Below are 19413 nucleotides of genomic sequence, written 5' to 3' on the forward strand. Positions count from 1 at the left end.
CGAGGGCCCCTGACAGCCCTTTAAGTGAACAACGATGAAACAATAACTCCCTTAGATTTCAGTTAATAGAAATTAAATTTGTCACAAAAGTCCTTTTCTAACATGCCCCTTTGGGGTGTGTAGGAAAGTTTTGGATCAGAGGTGTTTCAGGATTTTACATGGGTCAAAGTAGGTTGCATAATTAAGGTTTTAAGCTTGCAAAGCTTCAATTTCAAGGGACTCCTACAACTGTCAAAATGATGCTCTACTCCAGGCTAAGGCACTCCAGTACTCCAGTGTGGTGAAAGTACTCCAGGACTGGTCTGTTTCCATATTACAGGGGGTGAAACTCAAAATCTCTGTATTTAAACAATTTAGTACAAAAATACCTTGCCAAAGCTCTTTCAGATGAAAACAGGTAAACAGGGGTCCAGTGTCTTCCTTTTGAATTTACAAGGATCCACGTGGATGCAGCGGAGAGACATTGCATCCTCCTGCGAATGTCCGATTCTCGGTCTCGTGTCGTCGATAAATATTTCCTCTTTCCGAGTTAAATGAACACTTTTGAGAAGTCAAAGTACTTTTTTATTATAGAGCAATGATGTAGAAAAATATTCAAGGGCAAGTGCTGTCTTAAAATGATCCCTCGGCTAAAAATACTCAAATCCTATTTCACATTCCAGGTACGTGTTAGTTCCTACACATCTCCATAAGCATATAACGTAAAGATGGAGTGCGTACACACTCCTGCCATATTGATTAGGATGCGAGTGCTTGGGAATACTTTAAGCCAATTTGTTGGGAATAAGAGGTTACACATGAACCGATATGCTCTTTGATTAATGGAGCAAAACGATCTTGATCGAAACCAGTCGAGGCTTCACAAACCGTTGCTGACAGAGCGACGAAATGCGATGGAGATGTTTGGTTAAAGTGCGAATACAACTACACTACGGTGCTACAACGTCCGTTATGCCAGCCAAACCCGTGGGGGTAGCGTCATTGCTGGCAAGATTGTCATGGGAATGAGGGCTAGCAACTCAAGCTAACTCAGGAGGATATTTTAGCACTACCGTAGAGAGCAGCAAGGAGACAAACTAACCATCTGTCGTTTCCACATCAAACAGCCAAACTTTTGGTGAGATGGTACAGGCAAGAGTAACAAGAACCAACTTGATACAATGTTCTACACATTTTATATATTCTATATTATATATAATATATGTATCTATGTTTATATATGTACAAAGGACAGGATAACTGTTGTAACTGACACCTCTGGGGGGTTATTAAAACATAAAATGATCACGAGAAAACTTGACCAGTAAGGGGTCTGCATGCTAACGTGACATATTGAAACCACGTGACAGTAACTCGTCCCGAGTTAACCTTGGGACTGATTGGCAGGTTGCTGGTGATGGCCGTGGAGTGCTGTCGCGCTTCAACAGGCGATTGGAATGCCCTCGGGGTTGAAGACCATGCCGGTTGTTGGGTCGTATGTGCCAGCGAGGTAGTAGAGATCTTCGCTGTCCTGGTAGCGTTTGGTGCGTACCAGCTGCTGGTATTCCATTAGACTGACGACGCGACAGCGATGTGAAATCGTTTGCACATCGTTTTCATCAAGGTGTGATGATTGGTAGAGAGCTTTCTGTTGGGAAAGGGGTAAGGGTAAAAAAAAAAAAGGTCTTCGATGTGGTTAGTGTTCAGGACTGCAAGGCGTATTACGTATTGTGTTGTTCACATATTAGGTGTGGGTGTCAGTCTGCCATGTTACATCATCATGGCTAGAGAGTGGCAATTTCAATAAGCGGAACCTCTGAGGGTCTTCCAAAACTTGTGTAACCCATCTACCTTAATAATAGACCACCAATGACAAACTATTATTGTTAACTTTATTCTACAAAACCCCGATCCTCTACTTCCTTCAGTGATCTACCAAATTTTTGATCTCAGCACAAAAACTTTCCTTGTTGTGAGTGATGCAGTGGTCGGATTGGCCTCTTCCGTGGATGCGAAACGTCTTAACCAGGCCTCGTTTTTAGTTTTGAGCAGGAGTCCCCGTATCTTCATCACTGAAGCTTTCTCCCATGGGCAGACCCCCCATTACCACCCTCGACAGTGACACACTCGCACACTTACATTTCTTACTTTGAGTAAACTCACACATGCAACTCTGACAGCTCCTCAACAAAAAGCTTCAGGCTCCCCCTCCCAACTCTGTCCCATCTTTGCTCTCTCTTCACCCCCAAGTCCTCATCCTTTCCCTCCAAACCCTAAGATGTGATTGTCCCTTTAACTGCACATTTGCTTGTTCCCAAGTCCATGCATCTTTATGCTGGATAAACCCCCACTCAGTCTCTCACAGTTACGTAGCACATAACTCAAGAGAGTTGACAATTTCCCATGAAGACAATCTGAATTTGTTTACAAAATGGTCGGCACGCCAATATGGCCGCCGGAGCACTTCCGTTGGATTCACTTTCCGAGCTTTGTTGCTCATCCAGGTTTATTATGTCCTCTCTGTGTTTACCTCTAACTGAAAGTGGATGGCGGTTATGTTTTCACCCCTGTCTGTCTGTCTGTGAACAAGATATCTCAAAAGCTGTGGATGGATTCAGAGGAAATTTGGTGAAGAGTTTGGGCATGTAACAAGGACAAACTAGATATTGGTGAAGATTTGAATCCAGATCTGGATTTGAGAATTTTCTAAGTGATTCTTCAAGACTGAGAGAAAGGGCTAAAACCGATTATAGAACTACCATTAGAGGCCATTTTTCCCCGCAGAGCAGGGGTTGGCCTTTTTCAGGCACTGTGGTCCACTTTTTGAAGCAATGTTTTTATCGCCAGATGCCCTTCCTGTCGCCAACCCTGTAGGTCTTCTCTTGCGACACACATGGAATTACCAGTGAGCTGGTACTCAATTTGCCGACCTCGGAAGGATGACAGGCTGAGTCAACCCCCCTGGCGTTAATTCAGCGATCAATCGGGATTCGAACCGAGGATCCTAGGATCCCAATCCGGCACCCTAACCACAAAGCCAACACTATGCTGGAGGGCTAAAACCGATATATACAGTCACGTGAAAAAGTAAGTATACCCCATGTAAAGTTTTGACTTTTTCAACATACAGCTATTTGATCTTCATTTCAACAATATTGATAGATAAAGGTGATATAATATAACAAATATCATGAAACATTTACATTTTGTAGTCCATTGTATAATTTAAATAAACATAAATGCAAATTTCGCATGTGGAAAATAAGTACACCCCTACATTTATCACCACTTCAAACACCTAAAATTAGAATCAGGTGCAAATGATTAGAACATCGTTAGAGAGGATCTTGGAGGAACCTGTCTTATTTAAACCTCAGACATTTAGCTTGGTTTGCTCTTTGTTGTTGAAGTGTGTGGCGTCACCATGCCGAGATCAAAAGAGCTCTCTGAGGCCTTCAGAAAGAAGGTTAGAGATGCCTACGAGTCTGGGAATGGATTTAAAAAGATCTCCAAACAATTTGAAATCAATCATTCGACTGTCCGGAAGATCATCTACAAGTGGAGAAGATTCCAAACAACTGCCAACTTGTTCAGGCCCGGCCGCCCCAGCAAGTTCAGCCCGACAGCAGACCACAATATGCTGAAAGAAGTCTCTAAGAACCCCAGAATGTCATCACGGGACCTACAGGTAGCTCTTGCCATTGTTGATGTCAAAGTGCACTAGTCTACCATAAGAAAGAGGCTGCACAAATTTGATCTACATGGGAGGTGTGCCAGGAGGAAACCTTTGCTGTCCAGAAAGAACATCAGGGCAAGACTAAAGTTTGCCAATGAACACCTAGGCAAAGACCAGCACTTCTGGAACAATGTGCTCTGGACAGATGAGTCAAAGGTAGAGCGATTTGGCCACTACCAGAAGACATGTTTGGTGAAAACCAAAGGCAGCATTTGACCACAAGAACCTGATACCAACTGTAAAGCATGGTGGTGGAAATATTATGGTTTGGGGCAGCTTTGCTGCATCAGGGCCTGGGCAGCTCACCATCAAAGAATCCACTATGAATTCTTCATTGTACCAGAGGGTGCTTGAGGGTAATGTGAGGCCATCTGTCGGAAAGTTGAAGCTCAACCAAAGGTGGACCTTGCAACATGACAATGACCCTAAACATACCAGAAAATCCAACAAGGAATTGCTGAAAAGAAAGAAATGGAGGGTTCTGGAATGGCCAAGTCAAAGCCCGGATCTAAATCCCATCGAGATATTGTGGGGGGATTTGAAACGAGCTGTGCATGCAAGAAACCCCTCAAACATCGCACAGCTGAAGGAATTCTGCATGGAGGAGTGGACAAAAATTTCTCCCAGTCGATGTCAGAGACTGGTAGACAGTTATAGGAAATGCCTACTTAAGGTTGTTTCTGCCAAAGGGGGCAATACCACCTATAAGAGCCAAGGGGGTACTTACTTTTTCCACATGCGAAATTTGCATTTATGTTTATTTAAATTATACAATGGACTACAAAATGTAAATGTTTCATGATATTTGTTATATTATATCACCTTTATCTTTCAATATTGTTGAAATGAAGATCAATTAGCTGTGTTGTTGAAATATGTTGAAAAAGTCAAAACTTTACATGGGGTGTACTTACTTTTTCACGTGACTGTGGCATGATATTTCAAAAAGGTTGCAGATGACATGACAAAACTAGGTGCACGAGTTGGTTAGGTGACAAGAACAAGTCTTAGATTTTGACTCAGGCCGGATCTGGATTCGAACCTATCAGTGGGATACAAAACATAAACTGTTCACTGTTCAGCCTGGCGGTACAGTCAGTGCACGATTGAGGAATCCACTGGAATTGGCAAGGTACATGTGGGCGAGCTGTTTGTTTGACTGAACCTTTGAACACGGACCAGTCCCTCAAGCACCACAATCTGAAAGACCATCGACATCACTTTCAAAGCCGCTTTTAATAAGACAATGCTCTTAAACTGCAGCATTGCATAATGAAGCAAACTCTCACCTCCATCTCCCCCAACCTTCTGCCTCGCTCTTCCCCCTCCTCAAATAACACCTCATTGTGGCTCACCCAATCACCATCAAACCTTTTGTCCGCCCCATCCTTCCCTTTCTCCGAGCTATTCTGAAATCTCTGACACACCTTCAACAGCTCTCCCTATCTCTTCCACCTCTTCCACATCTTACCCTACCCCTCCTCCCCCCTGTTCTGTATCTGATGCTCCCCCTTCCTCTTCATTAACGGTATGGACCTCAAACATCCGGGGCCTTCGTTCAACTAGCAAGATGTTGGTAGCGTGATAGTCGGCACACGTGATAACTCGCTGCTCTCTGATTGGTTGACTGATGCCCTCTGATGCCCGACGGCATCAGCCCACGGGTCCTAAAAAAAAAAAAAAAAAAAAAAAAAAAAAACCTCATTTTGTCCTCATTTTGAGGGGGCGTATGTATGTACGGTGCGATTCATATAATATTGTTGTGGATATGAGAATGTTTTTTTATTTTGTTGTTGTGGTAAAATGTTGTTGTAAAAGGTTGTTGTAAAATATCACCCCTCCTCCCTCCGTTTGTGGTTGTATAAAGGTCAAAGGGCGTTTCCGTAGTTAGTCCATAAAACATACATGTAGGACACGATATATCCTTTCTTTTGACAGTTATATCCTTATTATGTGTATTAGCGTAAGGCTGTGTCTTCCATTAATTGAAATACTCCATTGCACCAGTGAAAGAGAATAGACCCCCTTTCCTTCCCATCCCCAAAAATCTCCCTTTCCCTCCCCTCCAATAACCGCCATTGACCACGAGGCTCGAGTCAGGGAAGAAAGGCGTGTCTCCACCTCGTCAGAGGAGGGGAGGGGCGCGCCCGCCCGTCGTCGTCCGGGGCGGAGCCCGAGGGTCGTGCGACCAGCCAGGGCCGAGGTGAGCGCCCCGATGGGCGTGTCCAAAGCGCCGGGGGCGTGATCGCTGGAGGCGCTATAAAAAGGCGCGCACGGAAGTAAAAGGAGAGGTGGTTCTGGTTGGACAGTTGGTTGGTTGCACAGAGTTGGTTGCGCAGAGTTGGCTGCGCAGGGTTGGTTGCACCGTTGGTCAGAGTTGGTTGCACAGAGTTGGTTGCGGTGAGGAGTCGGTGGTCAGAGTGAGGGACCCAGAAAGAGTGGAGGGTTTGGACCAGACGAGTGGGACAAGGCCTGGCAAGGCAAATGGAGGCGGCAGCAGCAGCGACACCCGGCAGCCGCTTGGGGCCTGGGCGGCGGTTTGGAGCAGGGCCGAAAAGGAACGGCGGCTGCTAAACGCGCCGATCGTGCTGCATGACCCCCCCTTGGACCTCCCTCTCCCTCCAGCCATCCACATCCTGCGATTCCTGCAATTCCCCGCGTGAGTCAGTCTTTTGTTTGTTCTGTCCTGGGATAAGTTAAGCCTGTAGATAAGCTAGTATTTGCACTGTGTCACCTGCGTCTTATGTGTTGTAAATAAACTTGATTGCTCCTTTTTGCTTGTGTGTGTAAATAATAAACCCCATTACTCGTCTGTACGTCTTCTCGTTTTAATTCCTTTTCCTCTTACATTGCGTCGCTTTTGTCTTTTCCCTCATTGAGCAGCTAGGGTGCGATACGGCCAAAGTTCTGGGTGAATCGGGTGAGTTTTGTTAGGTCGCGGTTTTACACCACCGCTCGGTCTATAACATCCAAACCGCGATCTATAACAATTGGTGTCAGGAGTGGGATTCGGGGCCCGAACCAAATTTTTAAAACATCTAAAAAAAAATTTTGGTCAAAATTACGAGCTGCCGAACTTTGTTTTTTTAAGCAAAACCCGAATTTTGAAATCGCGCCATGGCTGTTCAAGGCGACGGGATGCCGGTGGGAGAGATAGACGGGGTAGAATCGACCCAGGACTTAGGAAAAAAAATGGTGGAGGAGAGTAAAGAAGGTGTGGTTGAGGGTGTATCAGGTGCACAAAATGGCGGCCTCGCGCACGTGGTTGAGGGGGCAGCTGCGGCCGCACCCTTTGTACTACCAACGGTGGTCCAAATGCAAGCCTTCATGGCGCAATTCGCCGAGATGCTGAGAATAAACGGGGAGAGATTGAGTAATAAAATGGAAGCAATAACGAACGGAATGAGGGCCGATAGGGAGGAAAGGGAGCAGAGGGACAGAGACCGCAGGTTGGGCGAGCAGGTCCCACGGGTGCACGAGGAGGTAAAGCGGGTCGAAAAGCGCTGGTTGAGCGAAGCGGAGGAAAGCACGGGTACAATGACGGGGGTAGAAATCGCGACACGGGGTTTGAAAAAGCCGGCGACCGATGAGGTAGAGGGAATTTTATTAAAGCCAACGGTCGTCGAGGTGAACAAAGAAATTATGGGTATAGTTGAAATTGGAGAGACCGGGGACTTAAAGTTAAAAGAGCAACAATCGGAGGAAGGAATGGAAATTGCTCAAAGTCTAAATGCACATCCTGATGCTGTACTCGCTAACCCGAATGGAAGTTTGCAGGTTCGCGTGGAGAAAAGGATCCCCCAGGTGAGTCGTGCTGTATATTGTGCGGGTAGATTTTGCAGGAGGATGTTTAGCGACAAAAGAATTTTCGCGCGCTTGGGATCGAGGAAGCATCCGGGCGTTGGTGAAGGGTCCCGTGTGAGTGGAAATGGCACGCGTGGGAGGAAAAAGTGTGCGTCGGCGAGTGGGTGTGTTATAAAGTGTGGGAGTGAAACCGAGTGCGAGCGAGAATGCACGTCGGTGTGTACGGGGTGTGACACAGGGAGTGAGAGCAATGCGGAGTGCACGCCCATGGTGAGTGTTACGGAGGACGTAACGGAGGAGAGGTGTGGACCGAAGTGTGCGCAAGAGGTGTGGTGTGTAACAGAGAGAGCGTTGGTGGAATGTACGGACGGCGTTGGAACGCCAGGTTTTGTGAGGGTGAAAGGGGTAGCGTATGCTTGTAAGCATGCAAGTGAAGCATCGATGGTAACCGGTTTAGTGGTTGGAGCGACGGATAGCCGATGCGAGCACTCGGTGCGAGGGGTGCTTGGTTGGGTGCGAGGCCCGGCGTCGATCGAAGCTGCGTCGTTTCTCTTCGAAGCGTCGTTGCCGATTCGAGCTTGGCCCCGCCCCGCACGGTCGAGTCCGGGCTTTGTCGGGCGAGGCGACCGGTCCGGTTCGAGGGCGAGTGGGAGGAAGCGGAACGGTGCCCCCTCGTGGGGACGGGGTTCCGACCGGGGGAGATTGAGCCATCGGGCCCGGGACCGCAAGGTGCCGCGCCGAGATGGTGCGTGGAATCTCGGTCCAACCAAACCACCTCCCTTGAACCGAAAGCCGGACGGATTCAACCTGCAGGCGACCAAACCACCCGAATTCATAAAGCCGAGTTTAATGATGTCATGGCGCACCGAGAGGATGTAATAAGTAGACGGACGATGATGGTAGTGATTTGATACGAAATTTATAATAGTGGGTAGAATTGGCAGTAAATGGAAAATTTTTGAATTGGTTGGAATTTGGTGTGCCAAATTGATAGTGAGAGACCCCCGATGTGGTGGGATGGCAAATCCACCATCCCTCACAGGTGGGGGCAAAGGAGCTATAGTTTATGGGGTGTATGGCAGTGAAAACTAGCCCGGGTGGGTTAGGTTATATGGATAGGGCCCTAGAAGATGACATTAGATAACGTTAAGTTTAGTTAGTGACTGATACCTGTAGTGGGGACGCAGGTAGATTAGTGTGGATGATAATGACGTGGGAGCGCAATAGTTTAAAGGGACGACTGGGAAGCGCAAGTTTCAGAGGGGAGAAGTTAGCTGAGATGATGCCGTGTGTGTGAGGATTGAACAGGTGTGATTGAACAGGTGTGATTGCACAGGTGTGCAACTGAACAGGTGAATGGAGAAGGTATGAGTGAGTAGTGGTGATTGTGTTGTGTTGACCAACTGGTCCAGGAAGAAAGGAGGGTGCAGGTGGCACCAGGTGTGAGGGCACAGGTGTGCAACAACAGGTGTATGTGGCTGTGTGGAATAAATGGTAGTGTGGAATATCTGGAGTATTGGAATGGATGGTCGTGGAGTGAGAATGGTGGAAATTGTGGAGTGGAGTGGATGGTGCGAAGGTGTGAATGGGGGAAGAGTGGACCCCCATCACGGATACCCGGGGTGGGTAGTGTAAGTGTTAGGTAGAGGGTACAGGTAAATTGTAGTTGGATATTGGCATCTGTGGTGCGAGGTGAAAGAATGGTATTTGGATGGGTGCATTAGTGTTGTGGAAATGGCTGGGCGTGTAGCCTGTTAGTGTGTGTAGTTGGTTTGGGCACTCCACCACTGTAAGGATGTCGGCCAGGCGAGGCCGCAGGTGGGCTCTGGGAGCCGGTAGTAGTTGTTGTGGATGGGGCCCGAGGATCCGGAGGACGGACCCGGGTAGCCCAGTGCCAGAGGGCACCATGGGGTGACAGAGCCAGGAGAGGGGCTGCCCCCAGTTAGATAGGTTAGGGTGAGGAGCTAGGTAAGCTCGGGTGGCAACTACAGTGGTGGAGGTGTGCAGGTGGGTAGACCTGTTGGGAGAGCTACACGTCGCGGCCCAGAAATTGTGCGAGGGCACCGGGAGATGAATCGGGGGAGTGAGACCCCAAATTGAAAAGCACCACAGTTTGGCCAATGGGAATTGGTTTTTAGAACCCATAGTGTAAGAGGGCCAATGGTTTGGCCGGAGAAAGACCCCGGGTAGTGTAAAGTGTGTTAAAGTCATTTAGAGGATAGTTAGGATGAAGGATCTCCTCGCACCATCTGCACCCACTCACCGGAGGTGACAGGTAACTCCACACCATGCCATGTTTTATTATTTTTTATTGTGCAAATGTTTGGAATGTGAGACGCATCATGACGTGGGTGTGACATTGTGCTTTGATGTTCCATCTCTGCCTCCTTATGAGGATTGATGATGAATTGATGATGGCAAATTTTTGAAGTAGAGGGATTGTGGTGACGAATTTGATATAGGGGAAATATGGGGAAGACGTGACAGTAGTGACGAATTGGTAATGTGTAGGTTTTGTACATATGGGGTAAGGGCAAGGGTGGGCTAGGTAACAGGGGGGTGACGTACGGTAGGGACGAGCTTTCTCACTTCGCCCTCCGTACGCATTTCGCCTTGCATTGCCTTTTTGATGTGTACCCTTGAGACCTTACCCTCGCTCATCTGTCTTGTCCCCCCTTTTTGTCTCCCACATGAGGACCTGAGCGCCGTTGGGCGCCGAGGGGAGCGTGCGTGGGTCGGCCATTGTGCGCCCGAAATTCCCAGAACCAGCTGTCTGCATCGATGCACCACATTATGGACCACATGTCAGTGGCCGAGCACCACTTATGGACCCCATGGGTTGGGGCATGGCCCCTCTGCTGGAACCGGCCATGAGGGCCCGAAATCTTGCTGGCGGACCTTGGCCACAGGGCACCAATGCCCCACAGGTGAACCATACACATAGTCGGCCTGGTGGGCCATAAATAAATAAAAAGGACACATTGGGTGCAAGTTTTATTGAAAATAGGCCGCCAGTAAGCAAAGCAAAGAAAATGACAACAACTGGAAGAAATAATGATAACCAGCAGAGGGAGCCGAAGAGCAAGAGACACCTGCAGGGTTGGGTTTGTTGGTTTTATTTTATTCATTGAACAATGGGGACTGCACCGATTGGTGCTTGGGTGTGTATTGGTGCGTTTTTGGGTGCTTTAATGGTGCATTGATGCAGAACAGACTGTCTCCCCCCCAGAAAGAACAATTACAGGTCCTGGGTTAGTTTTGTAAATAAAAATAGCGTCAGTGTAAATAATGCTCCCCACCGTCAGTGTTTAGTTTGAAGACCATTCCGCAATTCGGTTAACTGTGGGCGTAAGTCTGTTAGGCAGGGTGCAATGGAGCAGCGGGACACATTTATTTATGTTTTAAAACTGTCGCACTCAGGGTCAGGTTAAAAGTAGAGGGAACTACACCTACGTGCCACACTAAGGTAAAAGTAATAGGCCCGGGACGTGCCTAAGGGGAGGAGGGTGCAGTGTTGTGGATATGAGAATGTTTTTTTATTTTGTTGTTGTGGTAAAATGTTGTTGTAAAAGGTTGTTGTAAAATATCACCCCTCCTCCCTCCGTTTGTGGTTGTATAAAGGTCAAAGGGCGTTTCCGTAGTTAGTCCATAAAACATACATGTAGGACACGATATATCCTTTCTTTTGACAGTTATATCCTTATTATGTGTATTAGCGTAAGGCTGTGTCTTCCATTAATTGAAATACTCCATTGCACCAGTGAAAGAGAATAGACCCCCTTTCCTTCCCATCCCCAAAAATCTCCCTTTCCCTCCCCTCCAATAACCGCCATTGACCACGAGGCTCGAGTCAGGGAAGAAAGGCGTGTCTCCACCTCGTCAGAGGAGGGGAGGGGCGCGCCCGCCCGTCGTCGTCCGGGGCGGAGCCCGAGGGTCGTGCGACCAGCCAGGGCCGAGGTGAGCGCCCCGATGGGCGTGTCCAAAGCGCCGGGGGCGTGATCGCTGGAGGCGCTATAAAAAGGCGCGCACGGAAGTAAAAGGAGAGGTGGTTCTGGTTGGACAGTTGGTTGGTTGCACAGAGTTGGTTGCGCAGAGTTGGCTGCGCAGGGTTGGTTGCACCGTTGGTCAGAGTTGGTTGCACAGAGTTGGTTGCGGTGAGGAGTCGGTGGTCAGAGTGAGGGACCCAGAAAGAGTGGAGGGTTTGGACCAGACGAGTGGGACAAGGCCTGGCAAGGCAAATGGAGGCGGCAGCAGCAGCGACACCCGGCAGCCGCTTGGGGCCTGGGCGGCGGTTTGGAGCAGGGCCGAAAAGGAACGGCGGCTGCTAAACGCGCCGATCGTGCTGCATGACCCCCCCTTGGACCTCCCTCTCCCTCCAGCCATCCACATCCTGCGATTCCTGCAATTCCCCGCGTGAGTCAGTCTTTTGTTTGTTCTGTCCTGGGATAAGTTAAGCCTGTAGATAAGCTAGTATTTGCACTGTGTCACCTGCGTCTTATGTGTTGTAAATAAACTTGATTGCTCCTTTTTGCTTGTGTGTGTAAATAATAAACCCCATTACTCGTCTGTACGTCTTCTCGTTTTAATTCCTTTTCCTCTTACATTGCGTCGCTTTTGTCTTTTCCCTCATTGAGCAGCTAGGGTGCGATACGGCCAAAGTTCTGGGTGAATCGGGTGAGTTTTGTTAGGTCGCGGTTTTACACCACCGCTCGGTCTATAACATCCAAACCGCGATCTATAACAATATATTGTTTAGTTATCGTCGATGAGGAATTTGAGGTCGGAATGGGTGATCGGCCTGGGTGACTGGGTCTCGACCTGTCTGGTACGTCTCACTTTGCCTCGAGGGCGGCTCACCGGCTCGGAAAGGTGTTGGACCAGAAGCTGATGCTGGTGCATGGAACGGCCGACGGTAAGTGCTCGACGGGTCCAGCCACACTTTCCCACATCCTTCCTAATATATTTTTGAGTTGCCCTGCCCTGCCGTCCTGCCCTGCCCTGCCCTGCCGGTTGCCCTGCCGTCCCACCGGGAGCGCTGGCAGGGTGTACTTCAAACTAAGCTTAAGTGTCAAGTGTTAAGTTCCTCCTTGCCCTCGCAAGGGAAAGGCTAGGGTCAAGCTCTTCCAAATTTCCAAACACTAGAAATCGGACGTCTCAAATTAATTAATTATTTGTTAAAACATCTCAGTCGCCCGCGACCTCTCTAGCGCGGGCGTCGAACCAGTTCATTTCCGGTGCGACCGGGCCGAGTATCGGCCCGGCCGTGGCCGTTGATTCCGCCGTAGCACGCTAACGCGTAGGCTCGCGCGCCCCTGGTCCGCCGGGGCTCCGCGGGTGTCCTACCGTGCCTGGCTTGCCGGTGCCCGGGGACGGATCTCGCTGTCTAAACATGGTAGCGCTAGGCCAGTGGGACCGCCGGGACCCACGTGCACTCACATGGTGTTCTGCGCGTGGGCGGCAGTATCAGACCGGGGCGCCCAAAGGCGCCACGCACCCAAACGCTCCCCGGCTAAAGTTCATCCTGAAAGCGCCCACATTGTGCGGACAAACCAAGTCAATAATATAATCACCCTCCCACCACCCTGCCATCACCCTCCCATCATGTCATATGGGCATGCCCGTACTATGGGCAGCATGCCCGTACCTATGGCATGCCCGTACCTATGGCATGCCCGTACCTATGGCATGCCCGTACCTATGTGCAGTTACCTCCCATGCCCGTACCTCCCATGCCTGTACCTATGTGCATGCCTATGGTATGGCAGCATGCCCGTACCTATGGCATGCCCGTACCTAGGGCATGCCCGTACTATATATATATCTAAAATTATATCCCCCCCCCCCTCTATTTACATGAAATGGTTTGGTCCATGAAATGTTTTGGTCCATTCGCAACGCCAAAGCGAACGGCGAACGCTTTACATGAAATGGTTTGGTCCATGAAATGTTTTGGTCCATTCGCAACGCCAAAGCGAACGGCGAACGGCTTGCGAGTACAGTGACAATCCCCCCCCCCCCCCTCTATTTACATGAAATGGTTTTAATTAGTTTTAAAACATAGTTTAACGCCAACATAGCGGCAACATAGTTTGCCAACGTGAAATAAATGAATACGCTCTCAAATGTGCCGTCCGAGGCAGAGTGTGTTCGCCACGTTCGGCACACGCGATAGCTCGCTGCTCTCTGATTGGTTGAATCGTTTTTTGGACATAGCTCGGTAAGTAATTGTCCGATTAATATGAAACCTTGAAAAGGCACATCCTCGGGTCCCCAGCAATATACCTGGCAAGTTTCAAGTATATCGGACCGGTAGTTGTCGAGAAACAGCGGTCGCATACACACACACAGAGATTACTGGAATTATAGATAAAAAATTATAGATAAATTATAAATTATAATTAATTATTATATTAATTAATTAATATAATTAATTATTATATATTAATTATTATTAATATAATTAATTATATAATTATATTATATAATTATAAATTATATTATATTATATTATAAATTATATTATATAATTATAAATTAATATAATTAATTATTAATTAAATTAATATAATTAATTAATTATAAATTATAGATTAAAAAAAAAAAAAAAAAAAAAAAAAAGGCAGACATGATGATAGTTTGCAAATCTCTGGTCCATTGTGTGTGTGCACAGATATTAAAGATGTATGTGACCATTTGCTAAGTGGTAACCCTCAGCCACAAGAGACGTTTAGAAACATTCACGTGTCACATTTTCAGGGGATTATAAACCTTTCAGGTTTGTGTGATGACGTTCTTGGATGGTTGCTGATTTTTAAGAGGTTAACTTTGAATGGTCGAGTTAAGGTTTTCATGGTAAGCCGATGTCTGCTTGGTTGGCTTAGTCAAAGTGCATTACCAAGTGTCTCGAGGTACTGTATATCGACTTACCTTTCCGTCTGTTCTTCGTTTGCCTAATTTGGTCTCCTCTGGGTGGTAGAACCATTTCACTCTGACAACCATGTGGCCACCCCAGGATTCCCATAAACCCTGAATGCATCCAATGTACGGTAAAGTGGGCCTTCCAGCTGACAAGAAGACTGCACAATCTCCGACATTAATCGCTTCCCTCCCACGAACCACTGCCTTGTAGAACACCTTTCTTGCTTTTCCTTTTGTTCCACGACGCTGAGGGATAGAAGGAGGAAGGAACAGAAAATAGGTTAAAGTTGTGGGTGAAAAAAGGCATTGGTTGAGCACATCAGATAAGCTGGAAAGATTGATGAGTGTTCAAGCATAGCGACTGTCATTTTAATCTGTAGATTTTGGCTAAAACTGCCTTGTAAATTATCACTGGTGATAATCACCATACTTTGGCCAAAAAATTGGAATTTGGTCGAAGTATGGCGATAATTCATGGAAAGACACTTGAGGATCTTTAACATCCACCAACAATCATGCTGATGGAAGGGTCCCCAGGTTTAATGTTCCATCCAAAGGATGGCGCTCTCCCGATATAATACCCCATTATAACAAGGCACCAGGTTTATAGTTTTATTTTGGGGTCAGGAATCACACCCAGACAAGAATGCTCCTTAAGGAGTCGTTGTCATGATCCCTCGTGACCGTTCTTCACAATGGATCAAACTCACTGAAAATCATGAGAGCTGGAGAAGGGTTCTGAGCAAAGAGGTTGAAAATGGCGAATGGACGAAAGGTATCAATCAATGGAATCGATCAAAAATAAAAACACCTACACCATGAACTTTCCCTTCATATTTGTAACCCTCGTCCACATCTCCAACTTCATCCATATCCCCCGTACATTTGCTAGTTTTGCTTTTGCATTAAAAAGACAAATGCTATTGCAAGCACAAGAAAGAGCAATCAGATATTGCAGACCCTCGCCAGAATGTGTTTGCAGTGGTTTTTAAGGCTTTTGTGTTAAAAACAAATATGGCGGCCGAAACACATAATCGATGACGTCATCATTTTTTTTCCCGCCAATTTATCCCGAGGTGATGCTCAAGAAATTTCATCTTGATCGGATGAATTTTGTACTTGTCGAATTATGACGTCATAATGGAGGCACCTATGACGTCATCATTAACGTAGTTTATTCCCCACGGAGAGTTCTTTACAGAGCCATGTCCCAATTTTTTCCATTTAGCACTTTCAGAAATATAGAGCTGCAAAGTTTTTTGGTTTTTCCAAGATGGCGCCCATACCACGTGACCTATGACATAATAATTATAAAAAATTATACAGGTGGAGTTGCACCTATGGTGGAAATTTCCTGTCAATCAGACCAACGGTTGCCGAGAAAATCTAATTTATTCTGTGTAGATAAACAGAAAAACACAGACAGCAAACAAACAGACAAACGGACCCAAATGCAATACCCTCTCCTGTGAGGGTAATTATGCTGATAGCTGATTCTGCACTGAATTGCAAGCACAAATTGTCTTACCATTGAAAATGTTCCCATTCTACAACAAAGTGCTGCTTTAATAAGGATTCAAGGACATGCATTCTGTTTCACTTGTGACACACTCTCCATTAAAGAGATAACAAGAAAGAGCATTCAGAGATTGCAGACCCTTGCCAGGAGGTCTTTTAGTGGTTTTTAAGGCCTTTGTGTTTAAACAAATATGGCGGCCGAACCACATGGCCTATGACGTCATAATTATCATTTGAAAACTTATATAGGTGGAGGCGCACCTATGGTGAAAATTTCCTGTCAATCGGACCAACGGTTGCAGAGAAAATCATATTTATTTTGTGCAGACAAACAGATAGGCAAACGAACAGACAGACAAACGAACTGAAATGCCATACGCTCTCCTCTGGCGAGGGTAACTAGAATGCATTTAAAAATAAAAGTCATGAACTAAACTTTTACGAAAACAACGGCTAAAACTTTGTTTTAAAAAATTATTTAAATAAAAAATATTTAACTGATTTATTAATCTGTGTTCCCCATATCTTCATAATAAATGTTTGAAAATTCTGATGACAAAAGCTTAAGTGGCAAAAATAGTTCTCCCCCTTCTCCATTCCCCAAATTTTAAGTTTTTCCTTTCTGAGAGTTTGCTTCTGTATCCATATCACCCATCCCATGCATCTTCCCCTACCTCTTAACCTTACACACATCCCTTGTTGTCCGTCTCCATCTATTTTGTTCCTCGGCCCTGCAGTTAGGGTGAGGGCATTTACCCCTCTCTTTCTGCTCTTCCTTTTGTTCTGTTGCGTCCTGTTGCTGTCATCTGTTATGTGTTCTTGCTCATCCATGAGCCTTCACTCTGTATACAACTAGAACGGCACTCTTCGACGTTGAGACGTCGACCTGTATGCCTCTGCCCACTTTATTACATAATTATACACAGTTGTACCAAGTTTTATTTAAATCCCTTCAGCTGTTCTCAAGTATCACATTTTTACCTGACATTTTAACGAAAACCTATTACAGACTCTGACCTTTGACCTCGGCCCCAAAATTAAATCAGTTCATCTCTGCATCATAGAACATACTTCTACTAACGTTGGTCAAAATCCCATCACTGGTTCACAGGTTATCGTGGTAACAGGATTTCTACTGGACATGACCTCTGACCTTTTACCTCGTGATGCCAAAATCTAATCAGTTCATCTTTACCTCATTATACATACCTGCACCAACTTTGACTGAGATCCCTTCAGCCGTTTTTAAGTTATCGCGGGAAATAAAACCTCGCACGGACAGCCGGACGGACAACCTGAACACATAATGCCTCAGGCGACTTTATCGGCAGAGGCATAAAAAAAAGAAAAACTTTGAATATGTATTCTAAATGCCCTTCCTGGTTTGCTCTGCACAAGGTGACAGTAAACACCGTGAAGTGGACTCTGTATTCTCAGCGTAATGGAATGGGTGCGGAATCTACCTATGAAAAATCAGTGCAACCAGAAAAGACAGATCTAAGGACATGCGGCACTGTCCTTTTCTGGCAACTCCAGGAAATTAATTGCGTTACCTGACAAAGTGCCACCCTTGAAGATAAGACGTTAGGAAATCCACCAGGTAAACCACGTTTTCATGTAGTCCTGGAACTTTAACACTATATTTTGTATGATGACCCCTTAACTATCCGCACACTGTTTATTGTAGCATTCATAATTCGTGCAGATGCATCTTCATAGATCTGAAAGTATACACGACATTACCTGTGTAGGCTTCCCAGACCACTTCCACAGCTGACGTGCAGGTAAAAAGGCTGCAATCTTGGGCCTGTTTTCTACAGAGGGGAGGCGTTGGCGTTTGGCCAGTTCTCGACTGCTGGGTAAGCCTGGTTGTCCACCACGTTTCCCTCGCTCTGGCGTTGGGCTTGGGACTTGCATCTGGGTCTGGGCCAAAGTCTCCTGCTGCCCCTTTTCCCGAGCAGGCATGCTGGAAGTTGGTTGCTGAGAATTATACGAGTTATCGGTACAACCTTCGCCATCTTCATCAGATGAGGAAGAAGATGAAGAGGAGGAGGAAGAGGAAGAGGAGGAAGATGTGGAACAGGAAGATGATGAAGATGATGAACTCGATGAAGATGAAGAACAAGATGAGCAGTATGGTGAACTCTTTTTGGAAGAAACCATTTTCACAGAGTTGTCTTGTGCTGCCTCACTTTCTGCCAACGTTCCAAACGTTCCTAATGCTGAGTTCTGGTTGTTCCGAGGGTTTGCAACTTCTGATTTCTCCCTTCCAGCTCCACTCTTTCCGTTAGATGCAGGATGAGCCAAAGGAGACATTGGCATGTGACTTGATGAAATCTGTGAAGCCAAATGAGCACTAGGAGAGCAGGCTGTTACTTGTGATAACATCAACAAAGCCTTGGTTTTTTTGGACTTTGGCGACATCACTCCTTCATGATCTAGCTTCACTCTTGGTTCTACTTCAACATTTCGAGGTCGGCCTCTGGCCCGACGTTCTTGCAGTGGGCCAAGTCTGACTTGTTGCTGGTTGGCACACCTTGGCCCCTGACCAAACAGCATCGAAAGTTGGTGTGGGGCAAGAGCTGCAAAAGTTGCTGCAGAAGATCTACATGCTCCAAAGAGTGATGGTGGCGTTGTTAATTTAGATCGTGGCCTCCCACGGCCCTGTACTGAACTGGCTGCCTTTCCCCCTCTTTTACCATTGCCTCTCAGTCTGACTGTATGACGTGCTAGGCCTTGCTGGCAAATGGGCCTGCTCGGGTGTTCCCGCTCAGTACAGTCAAGGACTGATGTACTGGTGGGATGGGATGGCCGGCTGCTGGTTAGAGAAGTCGATGCTATGAGAAACAGAGAGAGAGACGATTATTAGTTATTGGCACTAGCGTTTGTGAACTTCAGAATTTCAAGGTATGTTAACACTAAATATCTAAAAGATTCACTCAAATTAGGTAATTAACGAACTCACCACATCTAACTCCAACTGAAGACCTCTTTCCACGAACTTTGCCACGCCGTGGAAGGGTTACCTCTTCTCCAGAACCCTCCCGGCTGTCCCGTGAGCTCTTGCGTCCTCTCCAGCCAAGACTGGGTGCCAACAATGCTGGAGAGGTTTCAGCACCTGTCAAAATAATCATTCATGTTACATGTTAGACACCCAGCTGCCATATATATGGTGGTATTTTAATAATGTACACCAACAATCATCATTTGTACATGCACAAACCCCCCTTTCCTCCCTTGTGCACATTTACATACCAATCTGAACTCCCTTTCCTCTCTCTTTTCATTCTCAGTATCAGATGCCACACTACGGCCTGCTTATTCAGTCATTATTTCAGTGAAGACGTACTTATTGATATATACATACATACATGTCAAAAAGTTAAGCATGCCTATAAAATAATGATATTTACAATTTTTTGGGGAATTAAAGTCAATTTTCTTTCATACATGAAAGA

The 19413-nt window shown here is 46.5% G+C and overlaps 1 protein-coding gene across 5 annotated transcripts in view; it reads right to left on the minus strand.

Annotated features, from left to right (window-relative positions):
- Positions 1 to 541: 541 nt before the first annotated feature.
- Positions 542 to 19413, minus strand: part of LOC137425954 (uncharacterized) — a 153570-nt gene continuing 134698 nt past the window's right edge. For all 5 annotated transcript variants that reach the window (XM_068114673.2, XM_068114697.2, XM_068114678.2 and 2 more), the window contains 4 exons: positions 18921 to 19073; positions 17699 to 18792; positions 14447 to 14683; positions 542 to 1627 (listed from right to left, as the gene is read on the minus strand). In XM_068114673.2, coding sequence (XP_067970774.2) covers positions 1421 to 1627; positions 14447 to 14683; positions 17699 to 18792; positions 18921 to 19073 — 1691 coding nt within the window. In that variant the 3' untranslated portion in view covers positions 542 to 1420. The remainder of the gene's footprint in view (positions 1628 to 14446; positions 14684 to 17698; positions 18793 to 18920; positions 19074 to 19413) is intronic.

The sequence above is a fragment of the Myxine glutinosa genome, chromosome 1 (genome assembly GCF_964187855.1).
Source record: "Myxine glutinosa chromosome 1, kmMyxGlut1.1, whole genome shotgun sequence".
NCBI classification, from domain to species: Eukaryota; Metazoa; Chordata; class Myxini; order Myxiniformes; family Myxinidae; genus Myxine; species Myxine glutinosa.